Below are 18,533 nucleotides of genomic sequence, written 5' to 3' on the forward strand. Positions count from 1 at the left end.
TAAAGTTATTAATTAACTTTAACTCAACTTCCTGTGAAAATGTATATTAAATCGCATAATTTCTTTCCGTGATATTTATTTCATCACAATTATTGTTATTTGCTCATAAAGAAAAAATAAATGTTTGCAATTGAAAAACCAATAAATAGATAATTTATGTAAAATAACACATATTCATAAATTGGAAGTCTTATTTTACAAATATGTCTGACGACTCCTTTGAAAGTTAGTTAATTACATTGTTTTTCAAGAAAAATAGGGAAATACTATATCTATATAGCTTATTGTGACGCTATATAAGAATAGTTAGAGTTTGTAATGTATCGGGTTGTCTACGTACAGGAGTTATCTAGGACGGGAACCAAGACATGAACGTGACAAACCCCTCTATGAGCTCCCAATTATAGGTCGCAGAGTAAAGTACGAAATTACCGGATACCATGTAGAGACGGGGTATTAAGTCATTAAGTTACCAGCGCTATATATTCGATGATATTATCTAAAAAATTTGAAAACTCTTCGAAGACCATGTTCAAGTATTAACCTGTTAATCGAGCGGGATGTACAAATACGTCCAAAATAAACAACAATAAGTACGGGTAGGACATATGAATACGTCCTTGATATTTATATTGCGCCCTGGAACGGGCGGGACATGTATTTTACTACTACTATGGTAATACGTCATTCATACACGTCTTAGTAGAAAAGGACGCGCCCGTTATATATTGCGTAATTAGAAAGGCATTTCCCCGGTTAACAGGTTAAAATAATATTAAACTTCAGTTTACCCTCTTTAAATAATATATTAATTAAATGGTATGAGTCGCAACTAAATATTTAAAAGAAAAAAAGTGTCTTCAGAAAATCTTCTTAATCATAGTATTCCATGAATATATTTTGAAGAATAAATCAGATCTTCTATATAATACAAGATGAAATATAATTTGATTCATGCGTGTTAAAACTCTTAAATGTGTAAATTGAATTTCCAATCATTTATCTATTAAGTATTATAACTTATAATTGGAAGTTCTAAAAATATAAATGTTTAAAATTTTCATTTATGTTACAATCTCTTGGAAAGTACTGAACACATCTTACCTCATCTAGAATATCTTTATTTCTCTGTAATAGCTCCGGAAGCTCATTCATAATATTTTCCAATGCTTTAATTCCACCTGCATCTCTAATATATCCAGCTTTATCAATTAATGACTGAGGTATCTCAGTCCCATTAATGTCTTCAATTGCCGCTGGTAAATTCATGCTTGCAAGTGCTCTAGAATGATTAAATTTTGTTTAATAAATCGTGTCTGCAGATGGCTACAAGAACTACATAAGTGAAAAAAGCATTGTCCTTTCATTTGCAGTTAACTTCCCATTATACGTTTAATGATTTCAATTAATATTAGTCTAATATATTGTTTTATTTCACTAAAATCAATCAATTCTAGTTATATAATAAATACTTTTATACCAGCTTATTACATAAACTACATATTTGACAGACCTGATGAAATTTACCTGATTGAGAAAGGTTTCAGTCAATTTTTGTATTATGTTCATGCTTTTAACCTGTCATGTAATTGATAAATTAAAAATTTTACATTTAATTGTATATTTTAATGTCTAATATTCATTGAATACAACCTACAAAGACCATATGATACATATTCACAATCGCGTACTAAAATAAAAAATTTCCTGGTGCAATAGCGTGATACAACAATAATGCAATTATTCCTATGGATTGTATTTCGTAATTCTTGTTATGAGGTTCAAAATGTTATTTCGTACAATATGAAATTCAATTTCAGTTAAAAATTAGTTGTTTGTGTTAACGAAACTCTGCAATTAACGTGACAAGAATGAAACGTAGTAGTCGTAACCTGATGAGGAAATTATATTCCACATAAAGTTGTAATATTTAAAGAGAAGTTCATGTCGTTAAAGACTAAACAAAGTAACTAAGAGTTCGGCTAGATAAACTCTAACCATTTAACTACTACACGAAGTAAAAATAAATTCTATAAGAAACCAATTAATCATGATTACTATTGGAAGAGATTAAATCACTCAATTGATGAGTTGTATACATATAAATTGTTATATTTAAGTCGTCCCACGTTTGTATCTGTTTCCTTGTTCTTTAATTTACACAGGTCTGCATTTTGTTTCTAAGTAATGAAAGGTCCAAAGTAATGTTTTATGTAGAATCTGAAAGTGTCCTCAGAATTGCTCCATCATAATAAAATTTGAAGTAATCCTAATCTAAAAGTGCAATACATACGTTTTTTGCGATAACCTATTAACCTATTAACCTATTAATTTAACCTATTAAGGACGAACAGGACACTTTTCTTTATATTTTCTTTAACGGCATTATTTTACATGAAAACTACTATAAAAAAAATTGTAATAAATTATTTTCGATGTAAAATTATATAAACTTTCGATTGGTTAACCAGAATAGAAAAAAAAATGCATTTGAAAAAAATGATATTGTTTATTTAAGAAAAAACAATTTTGGAACAAAAATTTTTTTTTTATGTTATCATACCGAATGCACTTTTTGATTTCTTCAATTTGTTGTTTTTTACGTCCATGGACCATAACCTTTAAAATCCCCTATAGAGTTTTTTGAATTTAACATGGCAGTATTTAATATGGCGGCTTAATGCGAAACATCATTAGAAAATAACGAGAAGAATTAAAAGTTGATGAATTAAGAAGCGATATCCAGGTAGCACAGTTATACCGTCGTGGGATCGGTTTAGTTCCTAGGCCCGTGGAGAGCGTAGTACAGCTCACCTGCGCTGAAAATGTGAAAGAACGCAATGCGCAGTCACAACGGGCGTTGAGGAAGCGAGAAAGGATAGGATTCAAAAGAAGCAAGCGGTTATCATAAAACAAATCGTATAATAACGTAAAAGATGAATAATTTACAATAGCACACAAATGCATGTAATGAAAATAAAGCAGCGTTTCGAAGAAGCACAAACTAGCACCGTAACGTGGGAGAGAGAGAGATAGAGAGAGAGAGAGAGAGAGAGAAAGTAGCAAGCCGGGAGAGAAAGAAAGAACTCGCAGGTACTTACAGTTGTAGGCCGTAGCTTCCTGGCCCTCGCTCATGGGTTATAGAAAAGGCACGCTTCGGCAGCGGCATGCGTTGCAGACGAGCTCAATGCGCCCAACAAAATAAAAATTGCACACTCATTGTGCACTAATATCAGCACGCGTGCATGAAGATAGCCACAGTCTCAGTCACTGTAGAGTTCACAGTCACGAAGGAAGAAGAGGGGATGAATAACTAAGCTGAGACGACGAACGGCTTTTTCTTCGTTGATGGCGCTCGGAAAGCGTAAACGCAGCAAAGCGATGATCACGCAGGAAGGGTGGCACAATTTACTCAAGAATGCGTGTGTAAGCGCGTGGTTAAATCTATTCTGTCCCTCTCCCGCGGTGACGCCTATACGAGCAGCGGAAAGCCAACAGCGCACGGCCCTTACGCGCGTCGCGACTTGTTAGTTATCTCTCTCTCCTTCCCTCTCACGCAAATTACGGTGATCAGCTGCCTCTCCTATTCCGCTGTTCTCACCTATGCTAGTAGCTTAATGTATTATACATATATATATATGACTTATCATGGGGAGAGAGTGACATACCGAGAGCTAATCGCGGAAAAATATTTATTTAATTAAAAAAATCTTTTAAATTGTTATGTATTGGACGATTTGTGTGAATTTCTCTTCGTAAATATTTTATTAGACTCTTTATTTTTGAAAAGTCTGGTTTAAAAATAGTTTTAGAGTTTGCAACGGTAGTCAATTCAATTAATCGATCCGTTCGCGATTCTGCTTCTCGCGCGTTACTTCGAACAATTAAAAGAGAGAGGGTCGCGCGATCTTTTGAATAAGCAGTTACGCCTCAGCTGTTCACGCGACTTTACCGCCGATTTGGTTTTGCACTTTGTTTTCGCCGAATATTTAAGTTTTCTTAGGACAGTATTACATGCGTGGGTGCAACAAAGTCATTGCAGCAAGCAGCAGCACAGAAACAGCAGATTGCAGCATATTAGAGGAAGAGTGAGGCAGCGCAGCTGATAATTAGGAGGGCAGCGGCAGTCGATTCATCATCATCAACAATTACGGCTGATCACCGTAATTGCACCGCAGGGTAGGTGCACTTCCTTTTATTATCGCGTGACAAAATACATTTATTATTTTGTCAATCATAATAGCGATATTTTTTTTTGTATTCGCGCCGAGCGTTAGTTCGCGGTAAAATTCGAATTTTCCCTCTCTCTCTCTCTCTCTCTCTCCGAACATTATTCATTGAAAAATCCTATTCGTGTGCGTTAGTCTTTCGGCCCAACAAAGACTGCAGTGATTTTTTATTAATTAAAGTCAGTTGAATTTATTCGTTAATTACGTCATTTAATTTTCCCATTAGCTTAAGTAATTGTAAAAGGCTTAGGTTTTAATCCGATTACATCTACGGGATTTAGCGGATTAGGCGTAAAGTCGCTCACAATTAAAGTTCATCGAGTGTCACAAGGCACGTGACTTGGGGTGAGTTTAACTCCGTTCAATAGAAGACAATTAAGCAAAATCATCTGACGTAAAGGCGAATACACGTACAATCATACGTGTTTAACGGAGCGGTGGTTTGCTCTGCATCGTGGGAGTGTGTTCTTAAATGAATTTTCCATTTTTCAGATAACCTCCCCCGTTACATGGCGCCCAACTAGTATTAAGACCCGTTTCCTGCGAATAGGATTGTGCGTCGAAGGTAATCGACGCACGAGAGAGAGAGACAATTGCGCGAGTGCTTAGGAAAGTTTGAGAGGATGGTAGCGCGAGATCGTGAGCGGTACGCTCTCTGCTGGGGAAAAAACGAAATCACTTCGAACTTTTTGTTTATAAATTGCTAAGTTGATTGTAAAAAAGGCCGAAAGCGATAATTATTAGTAGGTCGAAGTGGTTTCAGGTCGTTCGGAGTAATCAGGTGTTAACCTATTTCAGCCACAGTTTTGTGGATAAAGGGGGGTTGGAAGCACCTGAACGACGATAAAGACAGAGAGCGAGACCCAAGCATGCAGTCCAGAAAATATTAGCCAGGCGGAGCAAGCAAACAGCAGGCTCCGACCTTAGGTAGGATATTTTTATAATATTAATAGATAATTTGCGGAGACTGCAACCCGCTTATACCTTGGGTGATAGGAAGCGGTAGTAGTCGATTAGGTCGATAATTTCAAACCTCGACCGCATCCTACACCCGTGCGGAGGCAATATGGCTCTGTTGTCAGCTGACCTCCGCACAGCGCGAACGCTACTCGGCGGATTTAGAGCTGCGCAAGGATGGAAGTGTCATCCAGCAGGTGGCTAGGCTTGGGAGATGGTTGCTAGAAGAGTACAGCGTCACAAATTTAGAAGAGACCACGCGCAGTAAAGAGGTGACGAGGCGCAGGAGGTGCACCCGACAAGCGTGGCTCGACACAGTCTGTGACGAGTTCAAAAACCTCAGCGGAGATGAGAACAACGACCATCCCCTGAGAATCATCAATAGGGAGGGAATATTCTTGACAGATATGTCAAGGACATTCGCCAGCCTAGATGAGTACTCTGAAGGTGAAGTCAGCCGCCAAGAAGAGGATGAACTCATCCACAAGACCCTCCATACTCAGGAGCAAGAGGAGAGGGAGAGGAGACGGAGCAATCCGGATCTCAGGTCGCAGGAATCCTGCACCCGGAAGGAACCACAGGAAAAATTATCCTTGAGTGAAGCCTTCCGGGAAATAAAGTACCTGAAGGAGGGAGTTGACCGCAACCGCAAGCTGGTAGGTCGAATCCTAGAAACCCTTCAGACTCTGCAGGGAATACAGGTATGTGCGGAGCGCGAGGCACAGGATATGCGCCTACGAATACGAGAGCTGGAAGACGCAATGCATGAGATGGCCAATGCTAGCCGTTTTTTTAGCGCGACTCGGTTCAACCGCGCTCCAGACGTGATGTGGACTTTCAGGACACATTCACCTGTCACTACGATTCTGGGATTCCGGGAAGCACACCAGCTCCTCCAAGACCACTACTCAGGAGAAGGGACGTCACCCCACCGGAAGCCCTCCAAAGAAGAGGAGGTGAAGAGGATCCGGAAGAGTATGGGAGATCCGCACCTGTTCGACAGGGGAATCGAAGCGGATCATCTGGCACCGGTCCTCAACTATCCTCAGGGCTCTCGACAACCTAAGATGTTGGAAAAATTGTCCGCGGATGGAAATTGAGGTTTGCGGGCAGTAGGGCACAGAGCATAGATACGTTTCTTTCAAGGTTGGAAGATCTGCGCGTGGGCGCAGGGCTAACTGATGACGAAGTGCTTTGTTCCGTATCAGAGATCCTCGAAGGTAACGCGAGGACCTGATACGATAACAACAAGTACTAGGGGCTCAGTTATTCGGAATTCGTCGCTGACGCCCGGGATTGGTTCGGCACTAGTTACGCAACAGCAACAAAGGTTGTTGCAGGAAGCCCAGAACCGGTTCCAGGGTGAGGACGAACTAGTGCGAGACTACGTGTCCAACCTGGTGGTTCTTGTCAATAGACTGGAACCACCAATGCCCTTCGAGAGGTTAATAGACCTACTCCATGTAAACCTCCTTCCAAACATCCAAATTCAGCTGCGTCGGAGCGAGATGAAATCTATACGCGAATTCAACAGGAGGGCGACCGAGATACAGAACACCTTATCTTACGGTCGTCGTCCGCGTGTATTCGCCGACCCCAAATCGACGATTTTCCCTCAGCACGCCTATCAGCCGAGCAAAAGAACGGTTGGTAGTAAATCCCAAACCGCTGCAATGGCCAGCGAAGGGAAGGCGCGTGCGAAGGAGGGAGATCCGCAGCGCGGACAGGGCGTGGAGAAACCTGCCAAAAGGCCTACCGAACAAGCAGCGGTATCGGCTACGCAAGCTTCTGCTTCTGACAAGAAGATGGAGGAACGTCTGGAGGGCATCGAGCGGATGTTACGCAAGTTGGCCAATGAAAAGCAAGGCAGCCCTCCAGAACAGTGTAAGAATCGATGGCGTGGGGGAAGGAAAAATTCTCCTTCTCCCAGGTCTCCTGGCGAGCGGCAAGAAAGATAGAGGCGGAAGATGGACTTCACCAAGTCTCTCCAGTGTTCTGCTTGTGGCAAACTGGGATTTAGTCGTAAATTCTGCCCAGATTGCAACAAGGGAAACGGCAAGGAGAGCGAAGAGAAGAGGTCATCTTCGCGCCTCCAGTAGATTCCACCTCTCGCTGCGGGTCGCCGATGGAAAACAGCAAGTTGTCGGCGACCCCAGGATTTAAATAGGTCTTGGAAGAGCATCAAGAGGGCCCAGGGCCTAGCGGTACGTTGGAGCAGAAGGCGATCGAACCCGATGCCAGCCCTCGGTAAAATAGAGGGGTGGTCATTCTGGAAGGACCAGATGGCCACATACAGGTTGTGAAGGAGGAGGAAGACTCCAGGGAAAGCCTCTCCACACAAAAAGCTCCTCTGCCGAAGAAATGCACGAGTAGAAGTAAGACCACCATCGTCGCAGCAGCTTAAGGGAAAAAGCCGCTGAAAAGCACGACGTAGGGAGGCAAAGATGCGACTCGTGGATATGACCCTGAGGATGAGATCAGGTGGTGGTTGCGGGTAGACATAAGTGACTTTAAAATTAGAGCACTCCATGATACCGGCGCCTTATCCACAGTCATGGGTTAATTAGGGCTGAGATTGGCATCGGAGATGGGACTCGGATTGAATGTGACCAGAGCGGGCGATGCAAGGGTCGCTGATAGGCGCCCATGCCCTATAATTGGTCAAGTGATTTTCCCCTTTGAAGTAGGAGGAATCACGAAGGAAATCAGAGTCGCCATTACGCCACTGCTCACGGATGACTGCTACGTAGGCGCGAACTTTATAAGAGAGTTCCGGGCTGTTTTGGATCCCGACGAGGATGAATTATGGCTTAATGACGCCCAGGTGAAAGTACCAATGGAAGTGGCTGGAATTGATGGTACGGTATTTCTCGCACCGGTAGGACTGTGGGAGGCCACGCAGACACAGTTGGAGGAAATAGAAGACTTCGTTAATGGATTGATTCCTGACGGAGGTCAGGCTTTAGGCTGTGCCGTGGGGGTTGAGCATGAAATAGATGATGGAAATGCTCGACCCATCAAACAGAAATACTACCCAGTCTCTGATGGAGTGCGAGAGGAAATGCAAGCGCTGGTCAAAAGTATGCTGGAAAAAGATGTAATCGAACCAGCGACCAGCGGATGGTCAAGTCTAATAGTAATGGTAAAGAAGGCTGATGGAAAATATAGGTTTTGCGTGAGTTACCAAAAGGTAAATGTGATTACCAAACCTGATGCCTACCCTTTACCGTATACGAGGTATGTTCAAAAAGTAAGGTGACTTTTCAAATTTCACGGGAAACGTACTTTCGATTATCGATTTTTTTGTTTTGTTATATTAGTACACTCTTCCCGAACATCTGTACCAAGTTTCAAGTGTATAGTATTTTTTGTTTGGTTGTGAGAGGCGTAAAGGTTATAAGTGTTTTGCGTGCTCGGCGATTTCTTCCTATCGAAAAATATGGATCAAAGGATTTGCATCAAATTTTGTATAAAAAATAAAATAAATTGCTCCGAAACACTTGAAATGTTGACGGTGGCATACGGTGAAACTGTTCTAAGTAAAAAAAATGTTTACAAGTGGTACAAACTCTTCCAAGACGGCCGGGAAGATGCCAATGACGAGCCTCGCTCTGGACGCCCAAGCACGTCAACAACAGATAAAAACGTTCAAGCAGTGAAGAAAATTGTTCTGGAAAATCGTCGAATCACTATTAGAGAAGTTGCTGAGGATGGTGGTATATCGCTTGGTTCGTGCCATGAAATTTTTTCTAACGTTTTGGGCATGAGACGTGTGTCAGCGAAGTTTGTTCCGAAATTGCTAAATTTTGACCAAAAGAACCGTCGCATGAGCATTGCTCAAGAACTGTTGAATGACGTTAACGACGACCCAGATTTACTCAAAAGGGTCATAACTGGTGACGAATCATGGGTATATGGTTATGATATCGAAACCAAAGTCCAATCGTCCCAATGGAAGAGCCCAGATGAGCCAAGACCGAAAAAAGCACGCCAAGTTCGATGAAATGTCAAAGTTTTGCTCACTGCTTTCTTCGATTACCATGGCGTGGTGCATCAGGAGTTCTTACCATATGGACGTACGGTCAATAAACAGTATTATCTTGAAGTTATGCGCCGTTTGCGAGAAGCAATACGAAGAAAACGCCCAGAATTATGAAAAAACAATTCATGGCTTTTGCATCACGATAATGCCCCTGCTCACTCATCTTTGCTGGTGAGAGATTTTTTGGCCAAAAACAACACCACAATCATGCCTCAGCCACCATATTCACCGGATTTGGTCCCATGTGACTTTTTCTTGTTCCCAAAACTAAAGAGACGTATGAAAGGACGGATATTTGAGAGAAGACTGCATCGCTGGAAGAGCTATAGGCTATACCGAAAAGTGCTTATGAGAAGTGCATTGAAAATTGGAAAAACCGTTGGCATAAGTGTATTGTATCTGAGAGGGATTACTTTGAAGGGGACAACATAAATATTGATAAATAAATAAATATTTTTTCTTAAAAATACAAAGTAACCTTACTTTTTGAACACACCTCGTATGAACGACATCCTAAGACAGATAAGGGATGCAAAGTTCATATCTACTCTGGACTTGAGCAGTGCGTACTATCAAATTCCCCTAAAGGAAGAATCGCGTTCGATATCAACGCTTACAGTACCTGGAATAGGGCACTTTCAATTCAAGAGAATGCCCTTCGGACTGTCAAACGCAGGAGCGCCATTCCAGAGGTTGATGGACAAGGTGATAAGCCCGGATATGAATCCATTCGCTTTTGCTTACCTTGACGACGTAATTGTCGTCTCGTCGTCCCTTGAGGAGCATAAGCGGCACCTAGAAATGGTATTAAAGAGAATTCTAGGTTCGGGCCTAACCATCAACAAAGCCAAAAGTCACTTCTGCAAGACGGAAGTCAGGTACTTGGGAGTTCTTGTGAACCAGGACGGAGTAAGACCAGATCCAGAGAAAATACGACCGATATTGCAATATCCAACACCCCGGACTGTCAAACAGGTGAAGCGATTCAGACTAGGCGCTTGTACTACTGGCCTAAGATGTATGATTAGGTCAGGGAATACGTAAAGATTTGCCCAGTATGTTAGCAGTGCAAGGTGGAACAAAGAGCACCTTGCGGGCTGATGGATCGTACAGAAGTGTCACGACACTGGCAGGTGGTGGCCGGTGATATCACTGGTCCATTTCCCAAAAGCTCTCGAGGTTTTGAGTACATCTTAGTCTTTGTAGACTTGTTTACTTGCTGGGTAGACTGCGTTGCAATACGCAAAGCCAATGGGAGGACAATCGCAAGGGAATTACACGAGAGGATTGTCACTAGGTTTGGCGCGCCAGAGGTATTCTTGTCGGATAATAGAACCGAATTCAAGAATCAGGAGGTCGATTTATACAGGAGCACCTGAGACGCTTCATGGACCGCCAGGGCGTAGAAGAACTGCTCGGGGAGTCGGTAGAGATGGCTCAGCGCCAGAGGGCCTACCGAGAGGCCCTGCTGCGGGTGGATAAGGGACAGGAGTTCCCCGCAGCGCTCGCGGCGCCGGTTCAGGAGAAGAGAGCCCCGGGAGCTACTGGCGCTGGACCAATGCTCACGGTCCATGTGGACGGGCGTATGGCTCCAGATACCACAATCATGGTCAGGTCGCAAGATGGTCGTGCGACCGCCACGGTGGGAGGCGTTACAATCACCGCCTCCCAAGGAGCCACCGTCCAGCAACCCCCTCTGTCTGTTGAGCAGCCTATACAAGATCGGGAGGCTGCTCAATCCCGATCGCAGCTGAGGGGCTGCTACTTATGTGGGTAGCCTGGGGTGACCAATTCCCAGCGGTGCCCGAAGAAGGCTACACACTGGGGCTGCCCGAAACATCGAGCGCCAGGTGTAGCCAAGCGATGATGTCGGCCCTGGAGGGCAAATAAATTAGCCATTGAAGAAGGAGACTTTGGGTTTATTTGGTTCCTTTCCTTCTTTACTTTTCAGGTTCATGATGGCGGCGAATCGCGATTATTCGTCCTACCCGGGTAGTCAGGACTTGGAGGGGGCTGCAACGGTAGTCGATTCAATTAATCGATCCGTTCGCGAATCTGCTTCTTGCGCGTTAGTTCGAACAATTAAAAGAGAGAGGGTCGCGCGATCTTTTGAATAAGCAGTTACGCCTCAGCTGTTCACGCGACTTTACCGCAGATTTGGTTTTGCACTTTGTTTTCGCCGAATATTAAAATTTTCTTAGGACAGTATTACGTGCGTGGGTACAACAAAGTCATTGCAGCAAGCAGCGGCACAGAAGCAGCAGATTGCAGCATATTAGAGGCAGAGCGAGGCAGCGCAGCTAATAATTAGGAGGGCATCGGCAGTTGATTCATCATCATCAACAATTACGGCTGATCACCATAATTGCACCGCAGGGTAGGTGCACTTCCTTTTATTATCGCGTGACAAAATACATTTAGTATTTTGTCAATCATAATAGCGATATTTTTTTTGTATTCGCGCCAAGCGTTAGTTCGCGGTAAAATTCGAATTTTCCCTCTCTCTCTCTCTCTCTCTCTCTCTCCGAACATTATTCATTGTAAAATCTTATTCGCGTGCGTTAGTCTTTCGGCCCAATAAAGACTGTAGTGATTTTTTATTAATCAAAGTCAGTTAAATTTATTCGTTGATTACGTCATTTAATTTTCCCATTAGCTTAAGTAATTGTAAAAGACTTAGGTTTTAATTCGATTACATCTAGGGGATTAAGCGGATTAGGCGTAAAATCGCTCACACTCAAAATTCATCGAGTGTCACAAGGCACGTGACTTAAGGTGAGTTTAACTCCGTTCAATAGAAGACAATTAAGCAAAATCATCTGACGTAAAGATGAATACACGTACAATCATACGTGTTTAACGGAGCGGCGGTTTGCTCTGCATCGTGGGAGTTTGTTCATAAATAAATTTTCCATTTTTCAGATAACCTCCCCCGTAACAAGTTTCATATTTTTATAAAACTTATTTATAGTTAACACATTTACGTAATTATTTTTATCATAAAAAGTAATTTGTTCAATATTAGGTTGATCATATTATACTACTATACCAAGAAATTTTGTGCAAAGAAAATAAATATATAAAAATTGTTATTTTTACATTCAAATCTTGTTTGTGATAGTTCAATAAGATTTTTTTTAATTTTCATAAAGTTATACTTTTCATTTAATAGTTAAATAGTTTGGTTACGAAATGTTTTTTAGAGAGTATGGAATAACTTTTTCAAATATCACATTAAAAATTAAAACGTTAAAAGTAATCTCACAATGACAATGTTGAAATCGGAGAAAGAGAAAATAGAGAGAATAATACTATTTATATTCCTAATATTCCTAATATGATTCTGGAGATTCTAGTTCTGATTCATTGTTGAATGCAGAATCTGATTCAGAACTTTTTCGACCAAATAGTTTTGAAGAAACATGCAAGATTTCATATCGTCCACTATGAGATAGTAACATAGAAAATCAAACAAAATTAGAACGAGAGCATACTTTTGAATTAACTTGATGGAGAAAAAAATTAATAATGTATACCTTGAAAATCTTATTCTATTTTCAGATCCTAAACAACAAATGATACTTAATTTATATTTAATAGAATCATTTAAACTTCTTTTTCCAAAGAAATAAAGAATTATATTATTGAATTTACAGTTTTAAATAATTTACACCGTACTGAAAATGACTTACAAGAGAACTCCCCCAAACCAAAATCACCGATTTTAATAATCTTTTGATATTTTCTATAGTATATAAAAGATAAGTAACACATGTTTTTTTCTGCGGAATACTTTTATGGTATGAAATTCGCCCTGAAAGTACAACCCTAAAAAAGTATTTTGCAATATGTCTGAGGTTCTAATTCATATTTCAGGATGAAACAAATTTCATTTGACTGCTTACGTAAGTAGGGAACTAATGCATGCAGTTTCGACTTTAAGGGATATAACCCTTATTTTTTTAGTAAAAATTCAACCTTTTTTATGATTATTGTTATCAAAAAAAAAACTAGCTAAAAAAAAATTGAAAAAATTTTATCGTGAATAGAATGCTAAAATAAATTTGACGTATTCGAAATTATTTTTCAAACCTCCCTTAAAATGGAAAAACCATCCCCAAAATTTATTTTATGATATATTTGAAGTTCTATGTGATAATTCACTATGACTTGAATTACGTACTACGCCTAGTGTAAATATACAACTTACGCATTGTAACGGGGAAGGTTATCTGAAAATGAGAAATTTATTTGAGAACAAACTCCCACGACGCAGAGCAAACCGCCGCTCCGTTAAGCACGTGTGATAGTACGTGTATTCGCCTTAACGTCAGAATTTATCCTAGTTGTCTTCTATCAAACGGAGTTAAACTCACCCTTAGTCACGTGTCTTGTGACACTCGATGAATTTTGAGTGTGAGCGATTTTACGCCTAATCCGCTTAATCCCCTAGATGTAATCGAATTAAAACCTAAGTCTTTTACAATTACTTAAGCTAATGGGAAAATTAAATGACGTAATCAACGAATAAATTTAACTGACTTTGATTAATAAAAAATCACTACAGTCTTTATTGGGCCGAAAGACTAACGCTTGCGAATAGGATTTTACAATTAACTATTTTCAGTGAGAAAGAGAGAGAGAGAAGATTCGAATTATACCGCGAACTAACGAGCGATGCGAATACAAAAATTAACGCTAACACGATTAAACAAAATACCGAATGTATTTTGTATCGCATATAATGACGGAAGGTTCACCTACCATGCGGTGCAATTACGGTGATTAGCCGTAATTGTTGTTGTAAAAAATCTCAACTGTCACTGCCCCTCGATTATCAGCTGCGCTGCCTCGATCTGCCTCAATATAACTTTGTTGCTGCTTCTGTACTGCTGCTATTATCTGTCACGGAATTGCCGTTGCACTCACGCACGTGATTGACCCAAAGAAAACTTTATTTTTGCGAAACAAAGTGCAAAACACAAATCGGCGGTAAACTCTCGTGAACAGCTGAGGCGAAACTGCCTATTCAAATGATCGCGCGCCCCCTCTCTCTCTTAACTGTTAGAACTAACGCACGAGAAGCAGAATCGCGAACGGTTCGATTAATTCAATCGACTACCGTTGCAGCATGTATTTCTATCAATGAGGGTTTTGCAATCCTTGTATATTTCAATGGAATATATTTTTTGTGTCTCTTATCATGAAAAAAAATGTTAAATGAGCCAACAAAACTTGAAAAATATGTTATCGTGAAATGAATTAAGTTGAGTTGTTTTGGGTTATCTTCCAAACCACTCCCAAAATAGAAAATCCATCCCCATAAAGCGTTTTTCGATATACTTTAAGTTCTTCTTGATCATTTACTATGAATGACATTGCGCAGTACTTCTGAAAAATAACCACAACTAAAACATCTAATTTTCAATGTATGAATATAGAAATTAAGTTGGTTTCTTCGAAACTGTTATGTCGCGACTCCGTAGCCGTGACATGTATTTGTTTAATATGAGTAAAATTTATTTTATCACGGTATGATTATGATATAATATGTATAATGGCAGGACTTACCTGGGTTATATATATTGTTGAAGATGTTGATAAATTATTATCTTACTCCTTGTTCCTTTATATTATTTTCTTCTTAAATTGGTTTCTTTATTATTGAGAATATTTCGTATGGAAATTATAGAAATGAACTTGATACACTTTATTTAATAATATTTAATAACACTTTATTTAATAATTGGATTTCACTTAATGAGTGGCAGAGTCAACTGGTACAGTAGAATTGTCGCGAGTCGCGAATCAACTGGCTAAAAAATTGAGACGCTGTTTTATATATTGGCTAACTGACTTACATTTAGTTGTCGAGTAATCAAGTTGATGTTTCAATTTCTCAATTGAGTTTTCTGCTGAATTTGATTTATTAATTTTTGCGTTTCGTAAAATAAAAAAAAGTAGGTGAAATACATTTTGTGCTTATTTTGCTACTTTCAATTCGCATAATTGCCGTTGATCTCAAAATGATTTAAATTTACGTCTCAGGACGTAACACCTCCGTGGCTAGATAGTTGCATATCGATGCGATATCAACGTAAAAGAAAGAAATAGTTAAGTTTATATCAATTTGAGGTCTTCGTCAATTTTACTTGGTTATAAATTTTATCTTAAAACTAATAGTAATTATATTCTGAAAATGATAATATTTTGTATAACGGTGCAGTAGAGTTCCATTTTAGGGTCTTTATTTATATAAATTTGTGATTATTATCAATGCAAGTCTAATGTGAAGATTGGAGTATCATATTTGTTTGTTTTGGAAATTTCGTTTGGAATTGGTGCTGCAGGTATGATTTTTGGTGGTTCTTTGTGTATGGTTTGGAGATATAGAGGTGGTGATTTTTGTATGGTGGTTTCTGGGTGGTCAATCACTATTTGCTGCAATTCATATTCATTATTTTTCGTTGTCTCTTTGTATTTTTGTTTGGCGAGTGGTTTGTTTAACGCTATCAGTAAGTGTGTGATAGAGCTGAACACTGCTGCTAGCAAATATGTTGAGAATCCATATATTGAATGCAACGTATATCCTCTGATTATCACGTTAAACACGCTTTTGACGCATTGAAATATGATAATACTCATTATAATGGCGGAACTTATAGAGCCGAATTTAGTGAGTTTATTGATGGTTTTGGTCCAGAGGTTTTCTGCTAGATCGGTTAGAGTTTTTTCAGTGAATATCAAGTTTGATATTAGTCCTCCTTGCATACTTTCGTCGCCTTGCATACCTCTTGCAATTATGTTGAGGAGTGCTGTTTTCTCCATAGGAAAGAGTATATGGTCCTGTAACTGTTGCAGATCTTCTTGAGAATAAATGCCACTGGTTGCTAATGACTCTAGTTCGGTCGGTTGCCATGTTATTGTAGTATTTGGTTTCAATGTCAAAACTGCGTTAGTTGCTTTTCTTGGTGTTGGTGTAAGATTTATCCATTGATTTCCAATTTTGTAGTATTGGGGGATGATTGCATTGCAGTTTATTTCTGTTCCTGTTTTCAGTAAGATGTGTGTCTTTGGTGTGAGGTAGTATGTTTCGTTTTTTGATTTTACTGGAAGTTGTACGAAACATCTGTCTGTGTGAAGTAGTTGGACTTCAGTTGGCGTACATTGTATGATATGTACAGCTTCCCCTGCCAGCCGAGCTATGTACCCAGGCTTCTCCATGAGGCTATATGCAAATTCGTCAGGTGCAATGGATGCAATGGATAGGGAATTGTATAGGAATTTTCTGTCCAGTTCACATTTTTGTTTTAAAATATTTAAGTAAAGGTTTTTTGTTTCTAACCTAAAATGTTTCTCTACATACACGAATTTACTATTAAAATACGTGAATAAATCATAATTAAGTATCCCTTGCTTTGTCCGAATGTCATTGTCATATAGTACATTGATGTTAGACTTTTCATATACAAAAAGTTTTGGGTGTTCGGTTTTTGTTAGGATTCTATTACAAAAACTTATATTCCCTCTAGTTGACAATGCAAAAGATATTTCTTCTGTATTTAGGCTAAATATTGTTTCTTGGTTAGGTGAGGTTATTTTAGTGACCGAGCCTCTATATAAAATATCATATTGATTTTTAAAGCAATTTTCGCGTGGTAATAATGGCCAAAAAGTGTGGCCTCCTTCCATATCAATACAGTGTTGGTCTGAAAATTTGCATACCGTACCCGAATTTAATTTGATTTTGTCGTTTTCTAATCTAACTGCTGCGTAACTTTCCCATAGAGTTATTCTTATAAGACCTTGTACAAAAACGTTACTCCATGTTCCGAAATTATCGGCATAGGTTGCTCCTGAGCAAGATTTTCCCTCTACTTTTCCTGCTAAGTCTAATCCTTTGGATGTTGTAGAGTTAATTTTTAGTCCTGTTATAATGTGTACGTTATCGCATTTGAAAATACCCGTTTGGTGTATGTTATTACAATTATCGTGTGATATATCGTAAACGTATTCTTGAAGTGCGTTTTCTGTTGGGCCTAAATGGCTAAACATGCCGCAATGAAAAACTGTACGTTGTATTACTATTTTATATTGGATGATTTTTATCGATTTAAATTCGGTTTTTTGTAGTAATTCTATTGTAGATTGTGTTGAATTTATTTTTGTTTCGTGGAAGTCACATTCTCCAGTGTCCACAAGGGAGTATGTTGTAATGGTTGGGTTGGTTGAAGCGCAGTCAAATCCGATGAGCCCTTTGCTTGTTTGAATGAGAGTGATTAGTATTAATATAACTAGTGAATATTGTTTCATTGTATTTTCTGAAATAAAAAGAATATTAATTTATTTGTTTAACTAAACTTAATTTATTCGCATGAACTGTTTTTGGTTTCCCGTTGTAATTTATTACAACGTTGCCTTTTTCTGTTATTTTTAGTATTTCAAACGGTCCTAAGTATTTATTTTTCTCCAATTTCCCCGGGTTTGGTTCTTTCATGAACCAGACTTTGTCTCCGATTTTGAATTCTATAGGGTTCATAAATCGGTCATAGTATTGTTTTGATTTTTGTTTTGAAATTATTAAGTTTTCTCTAGCCATGTGTGCTAGTTCGTTCATGTTTTTTATTAAATTTTCTAAGTATCCGTTAAATGTTGGTAATTGTTCGGATTTTTTCAGCGGTACGCTAGATGGTAATTTGGCTGGAAAGGCAAAAACAAGTTCATGTGGCGTGAAATTATGACCAGTGTGAATGCTTGTGTTATAATTAAATTGTGCCAATTCTAAAAGTTCATCCCATTCACATTTTTTTGATGTGAATTGTTTAATAAATTCACAGAGAGGATGGTTAGCTCTCTCGACAGAGCCGTTGGAATGTGGTGAGAATGATGTTGTTTCGATTTTTTCGAATTGAAATCGTTTTGCTATTTGTTTTAGCAGTTTACTTTTAAAGTTCTGAGCTTTGTCGGTTAATACTACTTTTGGTGTTCCGAAAATACAAATGAATCTTTTTATAAAGGCTTCGCTTACCGATTCCGCGGTTTGATCTTTTAACGCTGTGAGAGTAATAAATTTTGAAAGTTGGTCTTGAATTGAGAGTATGTATCGATTATTATTTTTTGTAATCTCGAATGGTCCCATTATGTCCATGGCAACTTTATCGAATGGTTTGAAAGGTGTATCTGTTAAAGTCATCGGTTGTCTTGTTGGTTTTCGTTTTAGTTTGTTTCTTTGGCATTCTTGGCACATTGAAATTCTTTTTTGTATGTCTTTCTTTAAATTTTCCCAGCAATATTTTTCTTTAATT

At 39.1% G+C, this 18,533-nt stretch overlaps 1 protein-coding gene across 5 annotated transcripts in view; it reads right to left on the reverse strand.

The window, feature by feature from the left end:
* Positions 1–18,533, reverse strand: part of LOC131663161 (apoptosis-linked gene 2-interacting protein X 1) — a 1,103,979-nt gene that overhangs the window by 486,681 nt on the left and 598,765 nt on the right. For all 5 annotated transcript variants that reach the window (XM_058933370.1, XM_058933362.1, XM_058933344.1 and 2 more), the window contains one exon: positions 1,105–1,282. In XM_058933370.1, the coding sequence (XP_058789353.1) occupies positions 1,105–1,282 (178 nt within the window). The remainder of the gene's footprint in view (positions 1–1,104; positions 1,283–18,533) is intronic.

The sequence above is a fragment of the Phymastichus coffea genome, unplaced genomic scaffold (genome assembly GCF_024137745.1).
Source record: "Phymastichus coffea isolate CEN01 unplaced genomic scaffold, Cenicafe_Pcof_1.1 PCOF00002, whole genome shotgun sequence".
NCBI lineage: Eukaryota > Metazoa > Arthropoda > Insecta > Hymenoptera > Eulophidae > Phymastichus > Phymastichus coffea.